At 37.2% G+C, this 27705-nt stretch overlaps 1 protein-coding gene across 1 annotated transcript; it reads left to right on the top strand.

Moving 5' to 3' along the window:
- Positions 1–219: 219 nt before the first annotated feature.
- LOC6036553 (ubiquitin-protein ligase E3B) lies at positions 220–26801 on the top strand. The gene is made up of 7 exons (XM_038262963.1): positions 220–830; positions 884–2226; positions 6778–6955; positions 7012–8013; positions 8071–8200; positions 25597–25761; positions 25827–26801. Exons 1-7 carry the CDS (start codon positions 658–660, stop codon positions 26109–26111), a joined length of 3276 nt encoding a protein of 1091 aa, XP_038118891.1. The 5' UTR covers positions 220–657; the 3' UTR covers positions 26112–26801.
- The last annotated feature ends 904 nt before the right edge of the window (positions 26802–27705 follow it).

Here is a 27705-nt window from a genome sequence, read left to right on the forward strand (position 1 = left end):
TTTAGAGTTCTGACTTCCACAATTTTATCCATGACACTCTTTCCCTAAACTTCAACCTCTTACCTTAGCATACTCATGTTGCTTACAACATTGCACACAACGTAATCCACAACTCCCACGCAAGCAGATTCGACGAGTGGTTCGTGTCTGAGCTAAATCATATCGGTCTCACTTTTTTGTTCGTTTGATTCGTTTCATTTCACCGTGCACTAATGATGTTTCACTCAAATAGCAAAAACAAATCAGCTGCAATCAGTGGCAGTGCAAGAGTGGCAAATTTGCGGGTGAAAAATCGTTTTTTCGGTGCAATTTTCGTCCCGAATCGCGTCCAAACCGTGTGCAATAGCTAACTCGGGCCGCCGGGAGTGTTTTCCGCTAGTTTGCCCCACCGGAAGGGGTCGATTTGGGGGTGAAAAGGGGCTTTTTAGTTTGTGGATTTTTTTCTTTCGCGAAGAAAGAGAGTGTCGTCGTCGTTTTTTTCGTTTGACAGGAGCGAGAAAGAAGAAGAAAGTAAAAACTTGTTGTCAACGTCCTTGTGGGGGCGGAAAGTGGCATCAAAACAAAAACAAACCGAGTTTGATCGCGCGCGGGATGATGTTGATGTTCGAGTTTTGAGTTGTTTTTTTAAAAGAAATTTAAATTAAAAGAGACTGCAAGATGTTTGGCCGCACGGAAACGAAAAAGGACAGCTTCCTGGAGCAAACGAAAGCGGCCCGGGAGGAACGGGAGCGGGAGCGAGCGCAGGAGGAGCAACGAGACCGGTCTATTGTGTTGATGCAGAAGACGGTTCGGGGATGGCTGGCGCGGACCAAGTTTCAGCGGATGATACTGTAAGTTTGTTTCAAAAAGGAGTTTGAATTGTTTCTAATCTTTGTTCTTCCAGCAACGACTTCGACACCCTTCTTCCCCCGGTCACGAATCCCTCGAAGGACATCGAACTCAAATCCGCTCTTCAAATCTACCAGGCCGCGTCGCACTTTCTACTCCAGTGGAAGGACCGGGATTCTTCGGATTGCTCCGCCAACCAGGACCGGTTGGAGCGTCTCTGTCGCTATCTGATTGCCAGCCTAGAATCGGACTCGCCCAAGACCAGCTACATCGGGGTGGCGTTGAACAAAGAACACAGTCTGGCCTGGATCCGACACATCAAAAAGCTGCTCTACCGGTGCTGTACGGCGGTGGAGCGGTTAAGGCCGGAGTCCCATACGGACAGTATTTCGTTGGCGCTTTATTTGCACACGCTGGTGGCGTTTACGTCGACTAGCAGTTGGGTGCTGTTGAGGAACAAGTCGCTGGTCGGGCTGAAGGTCGGCATGTTGCAGCTTTGTAGCAATATCATGGGCGAGTTGGTGCAAAAAGGTTTCTACTTGACGCTCCGAAACGTGCTGGTCAAGGGAACCTGCAGGACGGTCATCACCCTGAAGCCAATTTCCCTAACCGCGATCATGACCCTAGCGATTCGCCCACTAATCGGAAGCAACTTCAGCGACAACCTCATGTCCCAATTCCTGGTGCAGATCCTGTCCGTCCCCGGAATCACCTTCCAGCTCGAGCAGTTCACCCAAGAGTGCCTCCACAGCCTCGCCACCCACCACATCCTACAAAAATCCCTCGACCTCCTGAGCGTCGATTCCTCCATGAAGTACGTCATCAACACCCTTCAAAACAGCAACCTCCTCTCCCTCCTCGCAAACCTCGTCCACCTCTACTACCTTGAACCCCCGGAAAACGCCGCCAAACTCGCCTACCCAACGTTCACCTTCGTCGTCACCCAACTCCTGAACGGCATCCTCACCAGCGTCGGCCAATCCGGCGGTGCCTTCTCCCAGTGGCACGAACTGCTCGGCTGGTTCACCCCCGGCAAGGAGCGTCTCCAGAACGAAAACCTCCCCCTCATCAAGAAGCAAATCCACCTGCTGTGGAATCACCGCCTCGTCAAACTCCTCCTCGGAGACAATCTCAAACAACTCTCCGTCGGATACGAAACCATCGAGTACACGATCCCCAGCGGAAACAGCACCGGGAATCTGCTGAAGCGAGCGCTCACCTTTGAGAGGAGTGGGGGAGGGGGCGGGTTGGGAGCTGGACTGGAAGGCGGGAAGAAGAGCAATCGGTCCGCGTGCAGGAAGATTGGATCGGCGGAGGTTTCGCGGGTGGCGCTGACCTGTGCGATGTACCATGGTGCGTTGAACGCGCTGTCGCAGTTGCGACTGGATATTTTGTCGGGTGAGTTGATCAAAAAATCTCATGTAAAGTCAGATACGTAACAGGCAATGATTTTAAAAAAAATTAAGTTTTATGAATCCATGATTATTTTTCTTGCTAAGGTTTTAAGTATTTTTTCCGATCTGTGGTCCCAAAGTTCAAAATTTGTGGAAACTTAACTACAAAAATAAACGTTATACAATGTATCTATTTTTAATAATTTACAATTAGTTTTACAAGTTTGTTCAACGAAAATTTCAAATTTGGTCAATGATTTTTTTTTGCTCTCTGATTTTGATTTTTCGGGTATTTTTTGAAGGAAGGGGGGAACAACAACTTGAAAGGGTCCAATCAAATTTCCATGACCATCGAGTTTTAAAATTTTAAGTTTTTTTTAAAATTGTTTAATTACTTTCTAACTAGTATTTTTGAAGTTTCAAATTTGAAATTTAGGATTTTTTTGTATTTTCGAATATTTATAATTTAAAATTCTCTAAAAAAACAATTTAAGATTATTTTCATTTATTTTTTGAATTTGACTGCTTTTTCATTTTTAAATTTCAGTTTTTATTAATTTTTACATTTTATTATTTTTGTATGCTTAAATTTCCATATTAGTAAATTCTTCAACTAATAAACAATTCAAAATTTATTTTATTGATTTTTTTTGATTTTTTTAGGGTCGATGAAATGATTTTTCTAAGTTTTTGTTCATGGGCTCTGAGCGGGGTCAAGGGGAAGGGGGAAAAACAAAATTTAAAAAAAAAATATGAAAACTCAAATAACAAGCCATAGTCTTGAAATGTGAATGAAAAAAGTGTTTTAAAATGCATTTTACACTTAGTCATATTTTTTGCAATCATTAGTTTTCAAAAAATGTTAGATTTTACGAAAACAACAATTTTAACGATAAAAATAACTTTTTGCGGTACTGTACATTGAAAATTTTCAAAAATTCAAAGGGTTTTTGAATAAATCAAACCTGCTAAAAATGACTCAAAATGCAAGGGAATGAATTTTAAATTGATTCAAGCTGATTGCACTTCAATTTCCATTAAAATTAAAAGTTTTTTGAAAATAAAATTTTGCCCCCTGATTTTCGAACCCATTTTGAAGGACTATTTGTACCAGCCTAATTTCAGATTTTTTTTATTCTGCGGTTTTTTTTAGTTTTTTCTATGTCTTGAATTTTTGTATTTATTTATTATTACATTTTTTTAAATTTTTGTATCTTGACATTTCTAAGAAAAAATATCAGATTTTTTCTTCTGTTTTGTTATGTTAATTTGTATTTTTTAAATTATGTAAAATAATATTTTTTGTATTGTTATTTTACCATGTAGTTTTATTTTTTTATTTCTATTGAAAAAAAGATTGTTTTTAAATTTCACTGTTTTTTATTTTTTGTTTTTTTTTACAATTTTGGTACTTATTTATGTAATGTCTGTTTAAAAAAAAAAATAGGAAATCTAAAAATGTAATTTTTTTATTTCTGTATTTTTGAATTTTCATATTAAAAAAAAACAATCTTTTTTGTATTTTTTTATTTTATGGTTTCGATTTTTCATATTTGAATATTTTTGAATGTTAAGACCGTTTTCTTATTTTTGAATGTTAAAATTTGTGTATTTTTGTATATTTGAATTTCCATATTTATTAATTCTAGAAAATAAAATGAAAATTTCAGAACATTTTTTAGTTTGTTTTTTTTTTTCAAAAAATTGCTTTTTTCTGATTTGGCTGTTTTTGATTTTAGTTTTTGTATTTCTGTATTTTTGGATTTATAAAAAATTCTAAAAAAATCCGATTTTTGTTTTTTTTTATTTTGTTTTTGTTTAATATAATTATCTATTACTTGTTGTAATTTTTTTCCTATTTTTTTATGTTAATTTCATATATAAAAATAGATAAAAATTATATGATTTTTTTTTTGTTGTTGTTATTTTATTTTGTAGTTTTGTTTTTTTGAATTTCAGAACTTTTGAAAAAAAAAGATTATTTTTCAATTTAACTGTTCTTAATTTTAGTTTTTTAGAATGTTGGTACTTTTTAATGCATTTTTTTTATTTTTGTATTTTGATTTTTTTAAATGATAATTTCACAAAAAAAAAACTTATCAAAAATTTCCTATTTTTTGAATTTTTGTATTTATTTATTGCTGGATTTTACTTTTTGTCAATACAGTCCAGACTCGATTATCCGAAGGACTCGGAAATATTTCACTTCGGATAATAGAATCACGAAAAAACTTTTTCGCTGTCTTATTTTGATTGTCGAGCTTAAGTATGACCCCTAAACTACGCTAAAGTGATTTACATTTTTTAATCCAAGATGGCGGCCAATATGGCGGTGACGAAATAATGAAAAAAATGCATTATATTATTTAATAAGCAATCAACTATTCCAATTTGACTAAAATGGGGTCGCAGAACTCGAATTTAACGTTTAAAACAAGAAAAAGAAACGTAACAAAAATTTTTGTTCGTGATGCGATTATCCGAAGTCCCATACAAACCTTCGGATAATCGAACTTCGGTTAATCGAGTCTGTACTATTTGAATTAAAAAAAAACAATGTAATTTTTTTGTATTTCTGTTTTGGGTTTTTATATTGTAGAATTCTTAAAAAAAAACAAATTTCTGTTTTTTTATAATTTCGTCATCTATTGCTTTTTGAAATGATTTTTTCCTATTTTTAATGTTAATTTCAAATTTAAAAATCATAAAAAAATTAAAAATTGTGATTTTGTCGTTTTATTTTTTTTTAATTTGGATTTTTTTTTTGTTTTTTTCTTCTTTCTTTTTTATTTCAAAAATTGGGTGCTAAAATTAAGCTTAAATTTGTGATATTATTGTTCACAACGATAAAGCTTATTTTTCTGAGTACAATGACCCTTTGTACGACCGAAAAATGTTTAAAATAGATTTTTAAATCAATTTAAAAAAATTACCTTGCGGCCCTCCTTGACAGAAAAGTTTCTACTTGACAGCTCGTTCCAAGGGGACCATAGTTGATCCATTGAAAATAAAAGATGTCTTGTATTTTTTTTTTTTTTGCATGAAAATGAAAAAAAGTGATCAGAAATGGTTTTAATCCTGTTTTTTACCGTTGTACTTAAAAATTTATATAGGGCTTTAGGACCCATTTTTTTAATGTTACGGAGTACGGAGCACTGAAAGAACGTGGTTAAAAAACATTGACAGCTGATTTTTAAAATCTTAATCAAATCAAATTTGCAATCGAAATTACTTTACCGATTTTAAAAAAAAAAATGCACCGTTTTGGAGTTGTACTCACATTTTGGTTAACATTTTCGGAAATTGTAAAAAAAATGATTTTTATATTTTTGAAGTATTTTTTATAGAAAAAATATGTTTGAAAAGCTGAAAAAAATCCTTTTGAGAAAATTAAAATCGGACAACTAGGGGAAATATACCCATTTTAAGCCTAATAAGCGGTCGTGTTTGAAAAATGCTGCATAATCTGGAGTGTTCCTTGAAATTTACTGAAACCAAGTACACCAACCAGAAGAGCAACTTTTTGTGAACATTTCAGTTTAATTTGATCTTTATCAAAAGTTATTCTATTCCTTTTACAAGCATTTAAAAAATAATAATTCCCAGGGGTATTTTAATCACACGAGAATGCACTTGGCCACGCCCACCTTTCTAATATCGGCTTAGCTCTTTTTTCTTCCAGCACTTTTTTGTGTCTGCCTATTGTTGCCATTTGTGACGAAATTTTAAGCGAACGCTCACGAAAAGTGGCATTTATAGGGAAAGTTTCCTGGCATCGCTGGCTGCGCTGCTGGTGGTGTTGGTGGCCATCCTTTGTTCTTTATTTGCCTTCGCTTCTCGCTCGGTTTTCTTCAGCCTTCGTTTAGAATAGGCTTTACGTCAAGTGACTCAGTGCGTTTGTTTTTATTTATGGCGCTTGCTAATTAATTACATGTTTCGGGACTACTTAACAAGTGAGTGACTAAAATATGGCCAAAAGAACATGTTGCCGGTAGTTGGAAGCAGTTTTATCCCGAAATAGCTGTGTAAACTTGAGCGATAGTGAAAAGATGATTTTTGCGATATTCATTAAGCGGTTGATAGCTGCTCGCGTGTGTGTCAGTGTGTGCACGCAACGTGATGAGAAATGGTTTTGCAAAATATAAATTTTGATCAAAAGTGCATTAAATAAGATATTTTTGGCCAGTAAAAGCAATAAATTTGTGTGCTTACTCGAGGCGGTGCTGTTGCTGGTAAAGTTATGGCCAAAATAGTATTTTTGGAGCTTTAATCGAGCATCAAACTCTCCATATGACGAAAATAGGTGTTTGATTAAAATAGGCATAATTGCCCTAGCTTCTGAGGTAAAGCCTCACAAAGAATTCAAATCAAATTCAAATCGATGAAAATTAGTTTTTCTTTGTGTCACATAATTAGCATGTTATGCATGTTAGCCAGTAAATCATTTGTTGGATTCATGCCATATTTTTTTCCGTGTGCCTATTTTTCCGATTTTTCATCCTCAGCCAAATTTTGTCTTTGTCGATTTTAAACATTTTTTTCCTTCTCACCGCAGGCCTCTGCTACAACGACACCGTGCTGCACGACCTGTGGCTGCTGCTCGGCTCGCTCGGCACCTCCTGCGGCCTCAAGGGCTTCATCGAGTTGCTCGCCGTCAACAACCAGCAGTCCTGCTACGAACCCCCACTCCTGATGCTGTCGTTGTTCTGCGACTGCATGACCCACTACGTCACGTGAGTGGAATCTACTGGAATTGCTTGCAGGATTGTTTAAACTTTTCTTCTTGCAGCATTCTGGACGACCTGGAGATGTACGAGCAGCAGACGCCGTTCACGCTCAACGATTACATCGCGCTGTCCCACTTCCTGAACACATTCCTGACGCGCACGATCCAGGACCAGATCTTCGACATCAAGACGGTGACGAGTGCGCCGCTGTTTGTGTCGATGCACACGCTGCTGCTGTGTCTGTACCGGCGGGACTGCCGCAGGTCGTTTGCTCCGGTCAATCACTGGCTGGTGCGGGACATTCGGCCGTCGCACTTTTTGACGGATTTGGAGAAGGGCAAGAAGCACACGCAGATCTTGCTGCAGAAGATGCCACACATCATCCCGCACGAGGACCGTGTGCAGCTGTTCCGGAAGTTTGTCCAGAACGAGAAGGCGGTGCTGGGGTTGACCGAGTCGGCGTGTGCTTCGCCGAGTTCGGCACTGGTCACCGTTCACCGGGATCGGATCGTTGAAGATGGCTACCGGCAGTTGGCGGCGTTGCCTCCGCACGCCCTCAAGGGCGTCATCCGGGTGCGGTTCGTCAACCAGCAAGGTCTCGACGAGGCCGGCATCGATCAGGACGGCGTGTTCAAAGAGTTCCTCGAGGAAACCATCAAGCGAGTGTTCGACCCATCGCTGAACCTGTTCAAAACTACAACCGAACAGCGACTCTACCCCTCGCCGACGTCCCACATGCAGGAGAACCATCTCCAGCTGTTCGAGTTCGTTGGCCGCATGCTGGGCAAAGCCGTCTACGAAGGCATCGTCGTGGACGTCCCGTTCGCGTCCTTCTTCCTGTCCCAGGTCCTCGGTCAAACCCATCAAGCGCTGTATAGCTGCATGGACGAACTCCCCTCCCTAGATAAGGAACTCTACCGCAGTCTGACCTTCATCAAGCACTACCAGGGGGATGTGGCCGATCTGGACCTGACGTTCAGCGTGGACGAAGACGTGATGGGGAAGATTGTGACGCACGAGTTGTACCAGGGTGGGAGGTCGCGCGGGGTTAACAATGATAACAAGTTAGAGTCGTCTCATTAAGTTCTTAAACAACAAGTTAACCTGTCTTTTGTTTTTAGAATCAACTACATCCACTACATGGCGTACTTCCGGATGCACACGCAAATACGGGACCAGACGGTGGCGTTTATCCGCGGGTTCCGGAGCATCGTCAACCCGGACTGGTTGGCGTTGTTTTCGACGCCGGAGGTAAGTCAATTAAGATCAATTGAAGAAATAATTATAAAAAAGGACACCGATTGGAAACTCGGAACATGGAACTGCAAATCGCTACGTTTCGATGGGTATGAGTACGCCCTGTTGAACGAGCTCAAACCTCGCGCAACTTCGATGTTGTAGCATTGCAGGAAATGTACTTGAAGGGGGTAAGACGTACCAGAGCGGCGATGCCGAAAACAAGCCGGGAACCATAGTGTTGGGCAAGATGTAGAGTCGTGTGAGGATTAGAGGCCGTTTCTTCAACTATCACATCTTCAATGTACATTGCCAACACGAGGAATCATCCGATGCCAAGAAGGAAGCGTCCCACGTGAAGCTGGATCAAAAGCTCGACAGCTGCACGCAGAGGGACGTGAAGATCGTCATCGGAGATATGAACGCCCGCATAGGAAGGGGGGAGATGTACAAGCCTACACACCGTCACGAACGACAACGGCCAGCGAGTGCATCAACTTTACAGCCTCTCGCGGAGCACGTTCTTCCCTCGGAAAGACATCTACAAAGTCACCTGGACATAACCTAAGCAACGAACTAAAACACAAATCGACCACGTCCTCATCGATGGCCGATTCTTCTCGGACATCTTTCGTGCCATCATTCCATATAAAAAAACGTAACTTAATCCACCTTTAGGTGGTTGGTGCCTTCCTCTCATTTATAGAGTGATTACAATCCCCTAAAGTGTCCACATGGTTTATGGATCTCCCCTAACGTGATCGCAGCACCTAAGAGGTCCTAATAAAAATAAGTGACGAGTAAAAAAAACAGACTTCCTACAGACTTTTTGTCAAGATTATACAGACACCGCCTTTCAGGAAAATGGCATCCCTCTACAAGGCTTTTTTCGTGGCGATCAGACGGGACCATTTGAGGTTATGTAAATTCAGACCATTTTTTAAACTGCTAGTAATTTTAGATAGGTAAGTCAGATCTTGAAAATTCTTAATCCACAAGAAAGGTCTTCTCATATGCTTTCTAAAAATATATAACATGTGAGGGTTTCATGAAAAAACCACCCTTTTTACCATAATTTTAATTTAATATGAAACAGTTTTTTTAGCATAACTTTTTAAATACATGAGAAAACTGCATGAATTTCAAAAAGCAACTTAGGGGACGTTAAGACGGATCGATTAAAACCATTCCGGCAAAAATCGGTTGAGCCTGTGACAAGATATTCCAGTGACATTGATTTGGTACACATGTCTACATACAGCCAAACACACAGACATTTGCTCAGCTGGTGATTCTGAGTCGATATGTACAAATGAAGGTAGGTCTAGGAGGTCTAACTAAAAAGTTCGTTTTTCGAGTGATTTTATAGCCTTTCCTCAGTAAAGTTTGATTTTGACGAAGAACTTCGTCTTAGGGCTCTATACAGGGTAGCAATCCAAAATTTCGCGAAGCGAAATGAAACCGAATAATGAAACGCCTTCCCCAAGCAGAGGGGAAAATCACAGAAGCAGCGCGGCCGACGGTTTTGATATAAATATAAACGGCACCCCCTCCACCGCATTAGTTTAGTCGGTGGTCTACCACCGAAGCGAGAGGAGCTCAGCTCTTCTCGCGAGCGCCAGCCTTCTCTCTTCCCTACAAAACCACGGGAAATTTGAAGGCTGGCTTCAGTCGGTGGTCTACCACCGAAGCGAGAGGAGCTCAGCTCCTCTCGCAAGCGCCACCAAGCGCTTGGCAGTAGTTGCCACCACCTGGAGTGGCCGGAGGCCCCGGGGGTGTTCCGAATGGGGGGACATTTACGGAACCATAAGAGTTGGGGGAATATGGGTATCAAACTTTAGCGTTTTTGATACTGGACATGAAATTTGACATTTCGGCAATAGTGGCCACCACCTGCAGTGGCCGGAGGCCCCGGGGGTGTTCCGATAGGGGGACATTTGCGGAACCATAAAAGTTGGGGGAATATGGGTATCAAACTTTAGGGATTTTGATACTGGACATGAAATTTGACATTTTGGCAGTAGTGGTCATAACCTGGAGTGGCCGGAGGCCCCTGGGATGTTCCGATAAGGGGACATTTGCGGAACATGAAATTTGCCATTTTGGCAGTAGTGGTCGCAACCTAGAGTGGCCGGAGGCCCCGGGGATGTTCCGATAAGGGGACATTTGCGGAACCATACGAGTTGCGGCAATATAAGTATCAAACTGAAATTTGAAATTGGCGGAACCATAAGAGTTGGGGCAATAAAGGTATCAAAATGTAGCTGCTCCTCTGTGATGTTGCTGCACTGTTACGCAAAACGGAAATGAAATTAAATCCAGCCTCGGAATCAGAATCACCTCGAAATTTACGAGCGATTACATATGTGTGTGTGTGTGTGAGTGTAAGCGCGTGCAGTCCAAAAATCTCAGCCTGCTGCGCTGCCAAATTGTTGGCCGATGCGCCAAACGCAAAACAAGAATCACCGTGTTGGTGTCGTTTCGTTCGAATCCAGATGAATACAACCACACCCACCCAGTCACGGATATTTCTGGCAGAGGTTGTTCTGCTAGAATCCTGCTAGAATGATTCTAGCAGGCTTATCAGAATGCTGTAAGAATTTTGCTAGAATATTCTGACAGAGCGAAATCTGCCGGAATTCTGTAAGAATTTTGCTATAATAATCTGACAGGGCAAAATATGTCGAAAATTACGTCATTTCCACCAAACCGCTTTGTGGCGAACTTGACTTCCGCCAAAAAAACAAAAGGCATTAGATTTTGTCGGTTCGTCCATTGAATATTCGGGGAAAAACTCGATTCCAGCGCGGTGGAGTAGCTTCAGATGCAATTTATTTGGAAAGTGGCCGTTGGCTACGCAAACAAAAGGTAAGCACCGGCTAATAAGTTAAAACAAATAATTTTTAAGATATTTGGAAATTTGCAGGTCTTTCCGAAGTTGGTCCGCACATTGTTAATTCCAAGGGCCACACACTCCACAACGATAATTATCTTAAGTAATCATGGAGGACCAGCGGATAAAAGCGCGAGGAATCAAGCAGGACGTCCCAACAGAAATCCCGGACGCCAGATCTCCAGAAAGAGGAAGATTTCGGAGAATTTCCGTCGAAAAAAATTATGTATGTGGAAAAATGTGAAAGTGTAGAATTTCAACGTTTTGTGATTATGAAAAAAACATTGTTTGAATAAATTTAATTTTGAAACTCGTTTTATGTTACAAAAATTACAAATATAAATATCTACCAAATTGTGTCTAAGAAAATTCTAGCAGGATTCTAGCAGAAAACTTCTGCCCGCTCATTCTAGCAAAATTCTTACAGAATTCTAGCAGGAGGCCTGTCAGAAAAGTTCTAGCAAAATTCTAGCAGGATTCTAGCAAAACCGGTTGATTTCGCCAGCTCCTGCTAGAACCGGTTATTGCATTTGAGCTAGAATTCTTTGAGAATTCTAGCAAAGTTCTGGCAGGATGATGGCACCGTTCTTGTAAGAATATTTTCGCTCTGCTAGATTTCTGTAAGAATCCTGTGAGAACGCCGTGACTGCCCAGTCTTTGCTAGAATTCTCAAAGAATTCTAGCTCAAATGCAATAACCGGTTCTAGCAGGAGCTGGCGAAATCAACCGGTTTTGCTAGAATCCTGCTAGAATTTTGCTAGAACTTTTCTGACAGGCCTCCTGCTAGAATTCTGTAAGAATTTTGCTAGAATGAGCGGGCAGAAGTTTTCTGCTAGAATCCTGCTAGAATTTTCTTAGACACAATTTGGTAGATATTTATATTTGTAATTTTTGTAACATAAAACGAGTTTCAAAATTAAATTTATTCAAACAATGTTTTTTCATAATCACAAAACGTTGAAATTCTACACTTTCACATTTTTCCACATACATAATTTTTTTCGACGGAAATTCTCCGAAATCTTCCTCTTTCTGGAGATCTGGCGTCCGGGATTTCTGTTGGGACGTCCTGCTTGATTCCTCGCGCTTTTATCCGCTGGTCCTCCATGATTACTTAAGATAATTATCGTTGTGGAGTGTGTGGCCCTTGGAATTAACAATGTGCGGACCAACTTCGGAAAGACCTGCAAATTTCCAAATATCTTAAAAATTATTTGTTTTAACTTATTAGCCGGTGCTTACCTTTTGTTTGCGTAGCCAACGGCCACTTTCCAAATAAATTGCATCTGAAGCTACTCCACCGCGCTGGAATCGAGTTTTTCCCCGAATATTCAATGGACGAACCGACAAAATCTAATGCCTTTGTTTTGGCGGAAGTCAAGTTCGCCACAAAGCGGTTTGGTGGAAATGACGTAATTTTCGACATATTTTGCCCTGTCAGATTATTATAGCAAAATTCTTACAGAATTCCGGCAGATTTCGCTCTGTCAGAATATTCTAGCAAAATTCTTACAGCATTCTGATAAGCCTGCTAGAATCATTCTAGCAGGATTCTAGCAGAACAACCTCTGCCAGAAATATCCGTGACTGGGCATCAGCAGATTTACCCTTCGATGCGAAAGCAAATACATCAGTAACAACATTTCAAAAGGGCGAAACCCACGATCCTGCCATTTCGGGAAAATCAACATTCAAAATTTTGCAATTCCGATCAATTCCTATTTCCACAAAAAAGCATGAAAACCATCAATTTTGTCAAAACGTAATAGAAAATAGCAATAATTTCATCATAGAGAGCAATTTGAAATTAATTAAGGTGTTTTTGCTATTAAAAATTGAGAAAAACAAATTACGCCTTTTTGAAGAGCGTGCCTCCATTTTCGCCCCACCGTATTCGCCACCCACTCAACCAAAACAACGGTTTAGCCCGTCAGGTTACGCCGCAAAGCAAAAGTAAACAACAGATTCGCCCTTTTGTTTTTCGTTCATTTTTCGGGGTTTTTAAGAAAAAAAGTGGTGAAACAACTATTTTATCATTGTGAAACGTTACAGTCAGTGATAATACAGTAATATTTGCAACCTCAGTGATAAAAAAAATTGGTCTAGAAAGCCTTCAGAAGGAGTCAGATTCAGGCCAAGAATCGTTGAGCCAGGATACACCGTAAGTAGCAAGTTGGTTTGACGATGTGGTCTATATTGAAGTGACGTTCCTTGGGGTGTCCCCGCCGGAAGTGGGAGACATGGCACCTGACGACTAGGCCACCCCGCGACACCATCCTGCCTTCTCTATCTTTGCATAGCTTCAATGGTTACGGAGGCGATGATTTTGTACGGCATTCCTCCTAAACCTCCCTACACTAACTTTTTGTCCTGCAACTGCTAGACCCAGAATCCCCGGATGTACCAAGAACCTGTAAATTATGGACCTTCATATCTAGATTGTGAATCCAGACTAGATCCGATACTACAATAATTTAAATTTAAAAGTTATGTATTTAGGATCATACAAATCTGTGTTTGTTGTGGAATTGTGGTCAGAGACATCAGAAACATACATTTTGATCCATTTTGAGGATTGTCAGGTTAAAATTCACTAAATTATAACGAAAATTTGGTGTTTCTAAATATACGTCGGAACTTGCAGAAAACACTACATTCGCCCCTCGTGATTGGATGAAAACACAAGGGCGGAAACTCAATTTGGTTTGTTTTGATTGATGTTGTTGATTAGCCCTTTTGTTTTTTGCTTGTAAAACTACGTATTTTCGGAATTTTGTGATGATGGAGGGTGTTTTAGGATCAGTGTTGTTCGCTTTATATGATTCTGACAAAAACTCAGTTTGTTTACATCTGAGAGTTTCGCCCTATTGAAAAGTTGTTACTGACATGTGTATGTACGAGGGCACGCGCAGTGACAAAAATCTGCGCCTACAGAGTTATCTACGTGCGCATGTATTGCGTGTACGTACACGAAAAAAGTGAGGTTAAATTTTGTACCGTCCAGCAAAACAAATGGCGTGCTAGTGTGCGTGAGAGCGGGCTTAGATAACTCTACTGCGTTGCCCAGCCGTTGTCAAAAATCCACTCCCACATCACAAAAACAACAAACATGAAAAATGCTCATAAAGAAGAACTGAAAATTCGCAGCAAACTGCGTGGCAAAATTATTGAAAACAAGATTTTAGCAAAAATTACTCTTTCAACAGTCGTTAGCCCTGAACAGGGTTGATTAAAATTCTTGAATTTTCGCTGGACGTTTCCTGACTGTCAGCAGCTGGACCGAAAATCGTTTTTTCGCCCGAATGCGGATCATGAACCAACGGCGTGTAGGCGTCGTTCCGCTCGAATCCGGATCAGGAACAGTTGTGTTGACTACACGATGAAATCTTAGGCAGGTCCAGTGGCCAAGTCCTCCTCGTCGTTGTTCGCTGCTCGAGTTGTGAAATCTTAATGAAATTGAACACAACCGCAACAGCAGATTTACCCCCCGATGCAAAAGCACACCTTTATTTTCTAGAGAGAGAGAGAGAGAGAATCGGAGAGCAGCACCGAAGAGGGCAAATTGTGTGCGAATGCCGTAGAATGACACACCAAATGCCGTAGGATGGCAGATTCAAGAAAATTGCCAAATGCGCGTTCACACACACATACACACACACACACTCCCGTTTCATGGTACACGCTGATTGGGTTCGATGCGTCGAGTTTCCCTTCCACGGATGTTCGATTGATGTATCTAAATTCGTCACCTGAAAAGGCCATCAAAGACTGCGACCAACTACAGATACACCCGGGGACGAGCAAAACCGCCAGCGGGGGTTGTATGGGTTAGTACAACGAATCTACTACGAGCTCGTGTAATTGGTCACGGCCCCGGGATGCACAGCCGGGTCAGTCAGGAAGCTTCCCCCAATTCGTTCGAAGATTTCGTTTACGCCAGTGGTGGCCAAAACCTGGAGTGGCCAGTGCCCTCAAAGAAGGTTCCCCCGGGGCCTGGGGGGACATTTACAGAACCATACGAGTTGTGGCAATATGGGTATCAAAATTCATGGTTTTTGATACTGAACATGATAATGGCCATTTCGACAGTAGTGGCCAAAACCTGGAGTGGCCGGTGATCTCAAAGCAGGTTCCCCCGGGGTCTGGGGACATTTACAAAACCATAGGAGTAGTGGCAATATGGGTATCAAAATTCATGGTTTTTGATACTGAACATGATAATGGCCATTTCGACAGTAGTGGCCACAACCTGTACTGGCTGGTGCCCTCGAAGCAGGTTCTCCCGGGGCCCGGGGGACATTTACAGAACCAAACGAGTTGTGGCAATATGGGTATCAAAATTCATGGTTTTTGATACTGAACATGAAAATTGACATTTCGACAGTAGTGGCCACAACCTGGAGTGGCCGGTGCCCTCAAAGCAGGTACCTCTTGGGCCCAGGGTAACATTAACCGAAACATACGAGTTGTTGCAATATGGGTATCAAAATTCATTGTTTTGATATTGAACCTGCAAATGGCCATTTCGACAGTAGTGGCCACAACCTGGAGTTGCCGGTGCCCTCATGGAAAGTTCACCTTAGGGGAACATTTAGGACAATTTTGCCGACAAATCTATGAAACAAAATACAATAATCTTATCCCAGATTTTACTAGCAATCCAAAAACTCATTCAAAATGTTTGGTCCTATGTCTTTCGGTTATGTCTCTGACATACCATCTTGAATTTTTTGGCAATATGAGTAATAAATCGCTGGGGGTAATAAATCGATAATTGCGAAATTATTGAAATTGAAAATAACTCTTTCGTAATCAATTTGAGCCCTAAAAAGGGCTTTTTAATGCTTGCTGTTGAAATTTACTTGGCTATCCAACGTCAAAATACCATAAGATCTTAGAGCAGAAATAAATAGATCTTAAGAAATAACCGTTTCGTGATTGATTTTGTGGCCAAGAAACGCAAATAATAAAACCATAAAAAAATCATTTACTTTTGTGTCCGAAGTTCTTCGTCATGATGGTTATGCCTGTAGCATTACCACTGCACCTTTTTTTTCAGTAAAGTGAGGACGGTCAAGGGAGCGTTCTTTTATTACGTAACGCAGTTAGGGGGGGGAGGGGGTGTCGGTGTCTGTTACGAAATGTTACGAAAATTGGGGGAGGGGGGGTGTGCTGAAAAATTCTGTTACGTAACGCAAAATTTTCATATAAGCACTCATAAAAATTTGCAAAAAGACCTTGCGTTACGCGTTACAGGGGGGGTAGGGGGGATGGCTCATCTGTTACGATTTGTTACAAAGGGGGGGGGGGAGGGGCGTCAAAAATCCCAAATTTTGCGTTACGTAATAAAAGAACGCTCCCCAAGGACAGGGTTACGAAAAAAAAATTCTTAAGCGGTACGCAGCTGAAAAGGAACGGAAACGGAAGGTGGCGTTTGACGTTTCTTCACGAGGTTCTTGCCTGCAATATGTTTCGATGAACGAATCAAATAATTTGGATTTGCTTTTAATGCGACAAAAAGTTATAAACTTGTCAATATTTTTTTAAATCTTGAGCTGCCTTATAATGCAGAATCTCAAAACGCACAATCTTAATATTAAAAGGACGGATTTAGTTTTTTGCTCGAAATGAAGTAACCCAAAAGGAAATGGCATAAATTAACACCTAATTGGGTCCTAAAATGAAGCTTCGATTGCTGATATTATTGTTTACAGCGATAAAGCTTATTTCTCTGAGTACAATGACCCTTTGTACGACCACAAAGAGTTTAAAATGGATTTTTAAATCAATTTTGAAAAATTAACCTCGCGGTCCTTCTTGACAGAAAAGCTCCTACTTGACAGCTCGTTCCAAGGGGACCATAGTTGATCCATCAAAAAAATGTTGTCTTGTCAAAAAAAAAATTTGCATTAAAATGAAAGAAAGTGATCAGAAATGGTTTTTAATCGTGTTTTTACCGTTGTACATAACAATTTTATATAGGGCTTTAGTACCCAATTGTCTGGCAGAAAAAAAAATAAGATCAAAACTTTAAAACAGACATTTAGAAACTCGAAATAAAATTTTTATACTTCAATTTCAATTAAAATATTAGATCAGAAATTTAAAAATTTTAATTTACAGAAATTCTGAGTGCTGAGTGCTCTTTTTTTAATTTTTAGCATCATGGAATTAGCGCACTTTTGAATTTTGGAAGTTTTGAAGATTATAACTTAGGAATTTTAAAATTTTAATATTTTAAAATTTCAAAAAAAAATAAATTTATTTTTTTATTTTTTGCCTTCCTCACCTCACTGAGGCAAGGCTATAAAATCACTCGAAAAATGAACTTCTTAAATACGACTCCTAGATATACCTTCACGTATACCTATCGACTCAGAATCAAATTCTGAACAAATGTCTGTGGGGATGTGTGTAGACATGATTTTTTTTCCACACGATTATCTCAGAACTGGCTGAACCGATTTTGGCCGGATCCGCCTTATTCTGTTCGTTTTGGGGTCCCCTAAGACCCTATTAAATTTTATTCTGTTTAATGAAGTACTTTTAAAGTTATGCCAAGAAAAGTTTTTGTAGCTGCAAAAAGGGTGATTTTGCATAACCTCAAAGGCCGGATCTTTTTGCTTACGCGCGAAAGTCGCGAGGTCGCGCAGCATTCGTAGGGATTTTGGTCCACGCGGGGGATTGGCAGCCACACCCCTTTGCATGCGTATCGCCCGGTTGCCACATTGCTTAAGCAGTGTCTGCGTCTCTTTTGGAAAAAATCTGTATTGATTATGTTGCTGCATCATTTTGTCTCGACAAAGATTTACACGAACTTTTTAATTTTTTTTATAACTCATGAGACTTTTCTCCTTTATTTTGGAAAGTTGGTAAAAAAATAATTAAAAATTGCTGTTCAAGTAAAATCAATAATTATAAAAGAAAGAAAAAAAAATAAAAAAAACTCTTAAATTAATTTGTAAATACAACCTAAAATACAACATGAATGCGAGGAAGGCACCAACCACCTTAAAGTGGATTAAGTAACGTTTTTATTTCAGAATTTTCTAGTTCTTTTTTATTTTATAGTTTAGTATTTTAGAATTTAAGAAGTTTAGAACTTAAAAATTTTATGATTTTTGAAATGTTAGAATTTAAAAAAAAAATTTTTAAATACTAGAATCTTAAAATTTTGAAATTTCCGAATTTTAGGATTCATAAATTTATTTATTTTTAATTTTAGAATTTTAAGATTTTTGAAAATTTAGATTTAGAATCTTGAAAAGTTTTGAATATTTGAATTTTTTAAATTTTTGATTATCTTTAATTTTTTGAAGCATGAGCATGCATGAGCATGAGCATGAGAGATCACCCATGGTTGCCCCTCCGTTGCTGAACAGAACCGTAATATCCTTTCAGCACTACTGATTATAGGCTTCGACGATCTAGTGGTGTTTCCCTTATCAACAGCATGTATGAATGCGCTGAAAAGATAAAACACCATGATTGCCAAAACAAGATCAGTTGCGAATAGGTAACAGTCATTGGCCACCAACGGCGCCCGCCATGTCAGTTTGTAGACCTCGATTTTAAGGGACGGGAATGTTAGTTAGCGCAGGTTGCTACTAGGGCAGCTGATTTACTCTGTGCTTACACCCCACGAGCGCCAGGAACCTGAAAACTTGTTAGTAGGATAGGGTGTTTGGTCAGGATTCATCATAGAAGATGATGATGCGACCCAAAATCATAGTGTTTGTTGAAAGATGTTATATATTATTCTCAAGGCAAACAATCGGATGCTGCGGATGAGACATTTCCCGTTTATCGGTTGTTAAATTTTAAATGAAATGGTCTAGTCTTAGACAGCCGGCTGTGGAAAGATAGAACCAAAATCATTTGTAATTAAAGAATGAAGGATTAAATAATGTAACTTTTAACTTGAGATGATTTTACGAGTTTTAAATGATTGATGTTTAGTGAGGTACTGATTAACGGTGCGAACGACGAGTTTCGATGTGTATCGAGCTGAAATGGTATGATAGGGTGTTGATAGGGTCAAATCAAACTGACTAGCTGTCATCGGGACCTTCACACGCACACACGCACGCCAAAAACGAAAAACACACCGACGGCGGACGCGAAAATTCTACGACCCTACGGAAAGGGATCGCAAATCTGACTGGCTCAACTGTCATCGAGACAGCCAAAGCCAGCCGCACCGTCACACGCACACACGCACGCCAAAAAAACGAAAAACACACCGACGGCGGACGCGAAAATTCTACGACCCTACGGAAAGGGATCGCAAATCTGACTGGCTCAACTGTCATCGAGACAGCCAAAGCCAGCCGCACCGTCACACGCACACACGCACGCCAAAAACGAAAAACACACCGACGGCGGACGCGAAAATTCTACGACCCTACGGAAAGGGATCGCAAATCTGACTCATTTTGATTATCTTTAATTTTTGAAATGTATTTTTTAGAATCTTATAATTACTGAACTTTTGAATTTTGAAGTTTTAGAACTTAAGAATTTAAGGATTCTTGAAATTTAAGATTTTTTTAATTTCAGATTTTTTTATGCTAGAAATTATAGAATTTGACTAGTTTAGTATTTTAGATTTTTTTTAAATTTTGGAATTTCAGAATTTTAGATTTTTTTTAAATTTTATTTTTTTTAATTTCAGAATTTCAGAATTTTAATATTTGAGAATCTTAGAATTTTGAAGTTTTTAGAATTGAAATTGAAGTTTAGAACTTTAGAATTTAGGATTTTTGAAATTTGAACGTGTTTTTTACCGTTGTACATAACAATTTTATATAGGGCTTTAGTACCCAATTGTCTGGCAGAAAAAAAATAAGATCAAAACTTTAAAACAGAAATTTAGAAACTCGAAATAAAATTTTTATACTTCAATTTCAATTAAAATATTAGATCAGAAATTTAAAAATTTTAATTTACAGAAATTCTGAGTGCTGAGTGCTCTTTTTTTAATTTTTAGCATCATGGAATTAGCGCACTTTTGAATTTTGGAAGTTTTGAAGATTATAACTTAGGAATTTTAACGCAAAATTTTCATATAAGCACTCATAAAAATTTGCAAAAAGACCTTGCGTTACGCGTTACAGGGGGTAGGGGATGGCTCATCTGTTACGATTTGTTACAAAGGGGGAGGGGCGTCAAAAATCCCAAATTTTGCGTTACGTAATAAAAGAACGCTCCCCAAGGACAGGGTTACGAAAAAAAAATTCTTAAGCGGTACGCAGCTGAAAAGGAACGGAAACGGAAGGTGGCGTTTGACGTTTCTTCACGAGGTTCTTGCCTGCAATATGTTTCGATGAACGAATCAAATAATTTGGATTTGCTTTTAATGCGACAAAAGTTATAAACTTGTCAATATTTTTAAATCTTGAGCTGCCTTATAATGCAGAATCTCAAAACGCACAATCTTAATATTAAAAGGACGGATTTAGTTTTTTGCTCGAAATGAAGTAACCCAAAAGGAAATGGCATAAATTAACACCTAATTGGGTCCTAAAATGAAGCTTCGATTGCTGATATTATTGTTTACAGCGATAAAGCTTATTTCTCTGAGTACAATGACCCTTTGTACGACCACAAAGAGTTTAAAATGGATTTTTAAATCAATTTTGAAAAATTAACCTCGCGGTCCTTCTTGACAGAAAAGCTCCTACTTGACAGCTCGTTCCAAGGGGACCATAGTTGATCCATCAAAAAAATGTTGTCTTGTCAAAAAAAAATAATATGCATTAAAATGAAAAAAAAGTGATCAGAAATGGTTTTTAATCGTGTTTTTTACCGTTGTACATAACAATTTTATATAGGGCTTTAGTACCCAATTGTCTGGCAGAAAAAAAATAAGATCAAAACTTTAAAACAGAAATTTAGAAACTCGAAATAAAATTTTTATACTTCAATTTCAATTAAAATATTAGATCAGAAATTTAAAAATTTTAATTTACAGAAATTCTGAGTGCTGAGTGCTCTTTTTTTTAATTTTTAGCATCATGGAATTAGCGCACTTTTGAATTTTGGAAGTTTTGAAGATTATAACTTAGGAATTTTAAAATTTTAATATTTTAAAATTTCAAAAAAAAATAAATTTATTTTTTTATTTTTTGCCTTCCTCACCTCACTGAGGCAAGGCTATAAAATCACTCGAAAAATGAACTTCTTAAATACGACTCCTAGATATACCTTCACGTATACCTATCGACTCAGAATCAAATTCTGAACAAATGTCTGTGGGGATGTGTGTAGACATGATTTTTTTTCCACACGATTATCTCAGAACTGGCTGAACCGATTTTGGCCGGATCCGCCTTATTCTGTTCGTTTTGGGGTCCCCTAAGACCCTATTAAATTTTATTCTGTTTAATGAAGTACTTTTAAAGTTATGCCAAGAAAAAGTTTTTTTGTAGCTGCAAAAAAGGGTGATTTTTGCATAACCTCAAAGGCCGGATCTTTTTGCTTACGCGCGAAAGTCGCGAGGTCGCGCAGCATTCGTAGGGATTTTGGTCCACGCGGGGGATTGGCAGCCACACCCCTTTGCATGCGTATCGCCCGGTTGCCACATTGCTTAAGCAGTGTCTGCGTCTCTTTTGGAAAAAATCTGTATTGATTATGTTGCTGCATCATTTTGTCTCGACAAAGATTTACACGAACTTTTTAATTTTTTTTATAACTCATGAGACTTTTCTCCTTTATTTTGGAAAGTTGGTAAAAAAATAATTAAAAATTGCTGTTCAAGTAAAATCAATAATTATAAAAGAAAGAAAAAAAAATAAAAAAAACTCTTAAATTAATTTGTAAATACAACCTAAAATACAACATGAATGCGAGGAAGGCACCAACCACCTTAAAGTGGATTAAGTAACGTTTTTATTTCAGAATTTTCTAGTTCTTTTTTATTTTATAGTTTAGTATTTTAGAATTTAAGAAGTTTAGAACTTAAAAATTTTATGATTTTTGAAATGTTAGAATTTAAAAAAAAAATTTTTAAATACTAGAATCTTAAAATTTTGAAATTTCCGAATTTTAGGATTCATAAATTTATTTATTTTTTAATTTTAGAATTTTAAGATTTTTGAAAATTTAGATTTAGAATCTTGAAAAGTTTTGAATATTTGAATTTTTTAAATTTTTGATTATCTTTAATTTTTTGAAGCATGAGCATGCATGAGCATGAGCATGAGAGATCACCCATGGTTGCCCCTCCGTTGCTGAACAGAACCGTAATATCCTTTCAGCACTACTGATTATAGGCTTCGACGATCTAGTGGTGTTTCCCTTATCAACAGCATGTATGAATGCGCTGAAAAGATAAAACACCATGATTGCCAAAACAAGATCAGTTGCGAATAGGTAACAGTCATTGGCCACCAACGGCGCCCGCCATGTCAGTTTGTAGACCTCGATTTTAAGGGACGGGAATGTTAGTTAGCGCAGGTTGCTACTAGGGCAGCTGATTTACTCTGTGCTTACACCCCACGAGCGCCAGGAACCTGAAAACTTGTTAGTAGGATAGGGTGTTTGGTCAGGATTCATCATAGAAGATGATGATGCGACCCAAAATCATAGTGTTTGTTGAAAGATGTTATATATTATTCTCAAGGCAAACAATCGGATGCTGCGGATGAGACATTTCCCGTTTATCGGTTGTTAAATTTTAAATGAAATGGTCTAGTCTTAGACAGCCGGCTGTGGAAAGATAGAACCAAAATCATTTGTAATTAAAGAATGAAGGATTAAATAATGTAACTTTTAACTTGAGATGATTTTACGAGTTTTAAATGATTGATGTTTAGTGAGGTACTGATTAACGGTGCGAACGACGAGTTTCGATGTGTATCGAGCTGAAATGGTATGATAGGGTGTTGATAGGGTCAAATCAAACTGACTAGCTGTCATCGGGACCTTCACACGCACACACGCACGCCAAAAAAACGAAAAACACACCGACGGCGGACGCGAAAATTCTACGACCCTACGGAAAGGGATCGCAAATCTGACTGGCTCAACTGTCATCGAGACAGCCAAAGCCAGCCGCACCGTCACACGCACACACGCACGCCAAAAAAACGAAAAACACACCGACGGCGGACGCGAAAATTCTACGACCCTACGGAAAGGGATCGCAAATCTGACTGGCTCAACTGTCATCGAGACAGCCAAAGCCAGCCGCACCGTCACACGCACACACGCACGCCAAAAAAACGAAAAACACACCGACGGCGGACGCGAAAATTCTACGACCCTACGGAAAGGGATCGCAAATCTGACTCATTTTTGATTATCTTTAATTTTTTGAAATGTATTTTTTTAGAATCTTATAATTACTGAACTTTTGAATTTTGAAGTTTTAGAACTTAAGAATTTAAGGATTCTTGAAATTTAAGATTTTTTTTTAATTTCAGATTTTTTTTATGCTAGAAATTATAGAATTTGACTAGTTTAGTATTTTAGATTTTTTTTAAATTTTGGAATTTCAGAATTTTAGATTTTTTTTAAATTTTATTTTTTTTAATTTCAGAATTTCAGAATTTTAATATTTGAGAATCTTAGAATTTTGAAGTTTTTAGAATTGAAATTGAAGTTTAGAACTTTAGAATTTAGGATTTTTGAAATTTGAACGTGTTTTTTACCGTTGTACATAACAATTTTATATAGGGCTTTAGTACCCAATTGTCTGGCAGAAAAAAAATAAGATCAAAACTTTAAAACAGAAATTTAGAAACTCGAAATAAAATTTTTATACTTCAATTTCAATTAAAATATTAGATCAGAAATTTAAAAATTTTAATTTACAGAAATTCTGAGTGCTGAGTGCTCTTTTTTTAATTTTTAGCATCATGGAATTAGCGCACTTTTGAATTTTGGAAGTTTTGAAGATTATAACTTAGGAATTTTAAAATTTTAATATTTTAAAATTTCTAAAAAAATAAATTATTTTTTTTATTTTTTTTATTTCAGAATTTTCTAGTTCTTTTTTATTTTATAGTTTAGTATTTTAGAATTTAAGAAGTTTAGAACTTAAGAATTTTATGATTTTTGAAATGCTAGAATTTAAAAAAAAATTTAATTACAAGAATCTTAAAATTTTGAAATTTCCGAATTTTAGGATTCATAAATTTATTAATTTTTTAATTTTAGAATTTTAAGATTTTTGAAAATTTAGATTTAGAATCTTGAAAAGTTTTGAATATTTGAATTTTTTAAATTTTTGATTATCTTTAATTTTTTGAAATGTATTTTTTTAGAATCTTATAATTACTGAACTTTTGAATTTTGGAGTTTTTGAATTATTAAAGTTTAGAACTTTAGAATTTAAGTATTTTTGAAATTTAAGATTTTTTTTAATTTCAGATTTTTTTATGTTAGAAATTATAGAATTAAATTCTAAAGTTCTAAACTTCAATTTCAATTCTAAAAACTTCAAAATTCTAAGATTCTCAAATATTAAAATTCTGAAATTCTGAAATTAAAAAAATTAAAATTTAAAAAAAATCTAAAATTCTGAAATTCCAAAATTTAAAAAAAATCTAAAATACTAAACTAGTCAGTTTAGTATTTTAGATTTTTTTTAAATTTTGGAATTTCAGAATTTTAGATTTTTTTTAAATTTTAATTTTTTTAATTTCAGAATTTCAGAATTTTAATATTTGAGAATCTTAGAATTTTGAAGTTTTTAGAATTGAAATTGAAGTTTAGAACTTTAGAATTTAGGATTTTTGAAATTTTAGAATTTAAAAAATTTCAGATTTTTTTTAATTTTTGAAACTATAGAATTTCACTGGTTTAATATTTAGATATTTTTTTATTTTAGAATTTTAAAATTTTAGAATTTTAATTTTTTTTAAATTTTAGAATTTTATTTGAAAAAAATATATTTCGCCCCCTGATTTTTCGGGAAAATTTTGATAATAAATATTTGCACAAGCCTAACTGCAAATATTTCGCAGAAATCCAAATTTCGGTAGCGATATCTTGATAACGGGGCACTTTATTAAAAATCTGTAAAGAACTTTTCGATTGCAAATTCAAATTTACATAAAAAATTAGGTCTAAAAAATTGTATGTGTAAAATTTAGTTTTTTTTTCCAAAAATCACAACTCTTTCAAAATTGGAAAAAATTAGAAATTGAAATTTTGTGATAAAAAAGTTAATTAAAAATCGGCAGATATTTTTTCCCGTGAACTTTTTCTGAACAGTCCTTATCAATACCTACAATTTTGCCAAAGACGTCGAATTGATCAGAAAATTCCTTCAAAAGTTACAGATTTTCTACTATTTACGTACCGTTTTTGTATGGACAGCTGCCAATATTGTATAGAGACTTGTATGGGTGAACTAATGACAAAATATTGCTTCTTTGGTCATAGGGAAGGCCCCCACAAAGTTTGAACCAAATCAAAAAATACAGCGAAAAAAAAATCTAATCGAAAGATTTTAGCTTGACTAGATTTATTTAAAAAAAATGGTTTCCCGTTCCATCCTTTTCTTCGGCAGCTCCAACGCCTCATCTCCGGCGACACCGCTCCGCTGGACCTGAAGGACCTGCGCAAGCACACCCAGTACTACGGCGGCTTCCACGACGGGCACCGCGTCGTCAGCTGGCTGTGGGACATCCTGGCCAAAGACTTTACCGAGGAGGAGAAGAAGCTGTTTTTGAAGGTGATTTTTTTATCTCAAGTTTTTAATTCGATTTTTTAACTAAATTTGTCGATTCTTGCTTCCAGTTCGTGACCAGTTGCTCGAAGCCGCCGCTGCTCGGCTTTGCCCACCTGGAGCCGCCCTTTTCGATTCGCTGCGTCGAGGTCGGGGACGACGAGGACATTGGGGACACGGTGGGGTCCGTCATCCGCGGGTTCTTCACCATCCGCAAGAAGGACCCGCTGAACCGGCTGCCGACCTCGTCGACCTGCTTCAACCTGCTGAAGCTGCCCAACTACCAGAAGAAGAGCATGCTCCGGGACAAGCTGCGCTACGCCATCTCCAGCAACACCGGCTTCGAGCTGTCGTAAAGGAGTCGTACTAGATTTTACAAATTTGAGGTTTAATTATTATTATTTTTTCGTTGTTGATGTAATTGTAACCGAAGAGATGTTATTTTTATACTTTCTATATTTAACCGAACAAGATGTAAAGTGTGTGCGTGTTTGTGTGCGTTTTTTGACGAAAATCGAAAACATTGAACAGAAGAAAAAATACTGCAAAAGAGCTGGAAAATGAAGTGTAAAACTGTGATAATAAGTGTAAAAATTTCAGCGCTGGATCGAAGGAAAATACAGAATAGCGAAAAAAGAAAGAAAAAGTTTGAAATGAAATTATTTTTGCAACAAAAAAAAAACGAGCAAAACAAACAATATCAATTTATCAACATATGAGTTTGAAGCGTATCGAAAAAAAAACTCGTAGAAATATATTTGTAATATTCAGTGTTTTGTGTAATCAACCAGTACTACGTAGAAAAGGAGCAAGAAAAATAAGGAATTTACGCTTCCCGCCCCAGTTGAGATTCCACTGCAAACGTCGACGTGCTGGGCTTTGATGTAAGTGTTATGTACATTAGTAAACATGAAAGGAAGAAAAAAAAATATCGTCGTGAAATCACGTAGAAAGTGCAACCGACTTTAATGTGGAGCAAACAAAAAAAAATAATTGAGGCGAAATAAACGAACCAGCTGAGCAAAGTATTATTCGTAGCAAATGAATAGTTGTATTTTTAATTGATGTGAATAATGAGAAAATCCCTAGGAAAGTCCTTATTTTTTATCTTTTTAAGCTGACCATAAAAAATCATATTTGTTAATACAAAAAAAATCTGACTGCAGAATTTATTTGGTGTGTACGAACAAAGTTGAGGTCAGAAGAATTTTTTTTGCAAACATGAAAATTAACAAAAAAAAATATTGCTGAATAAAGTAAACCAAAAAGCACTATTTTTTAATTGGTGATATCTTGGAAACCATAGCTCACGATTTTTTTCTTTCTAATGTTTTCAACTTTTGCTAGCTTTGGTCTTAACATTCTAAATAAGTAAAATGTCCAAAAGTGCTCAATTTGATTTAGAATGCTTACTTCAAACAAGGCAGAAACATTAAATAAAACTAGCATTGGCTATATTAATATTTAAAAGTATCTCAAAAATTCCAAAACATACGAATTCTTAAAATCAAACACAAAAATACGGTTTTCAATATTTTTAAAATAGTTTTTAATAAATTTTACAAGGATGATGTTTGTAAAAATTATAATATATTGTATGGCTTGGTGAAAGACCAAAAAACGCCGATAATAACACGGATTTTATTTATTTTTTTGCTCAGACTGAAGTAAAACAAAGGGAAAAGGCAGTACAATAATTTATAGCAAAAAAAATAAAAAAAAAACTTCCAAAACTTCAAAAATTTGGAAATTTTAAATTATTAAAACTCAGAGGTTTAAAAATTAAAAAAAAATATTAAAAAAAACCAACTTTAAATTGAAAAGGTTTATGCATTAGAAAATACTTAAATACTGTTTGAACTCGAACATCCCAAGAAGATTATCACGATTTTATTATTTTTCTAGCGGCATTTAAAAATTTAACAATTTTTTATTCAATTCTAGAATTTT

This window comes from Culex quinquefasciatus, chromosome 3 (genome assembly GCF_015732765.1).
Source record: "Culex quinquefasciatus strain JHB chromosome 3, VPISU_Cqui_1.0_pri_paternal, whole genome shotgun sequence".
NCBI classification, from domain to species: Eukaryota; Metazoa; Arthropoda; class Insecta; order Diptera; family Culicidae; genus Culex; species Culex quinquefasciatus.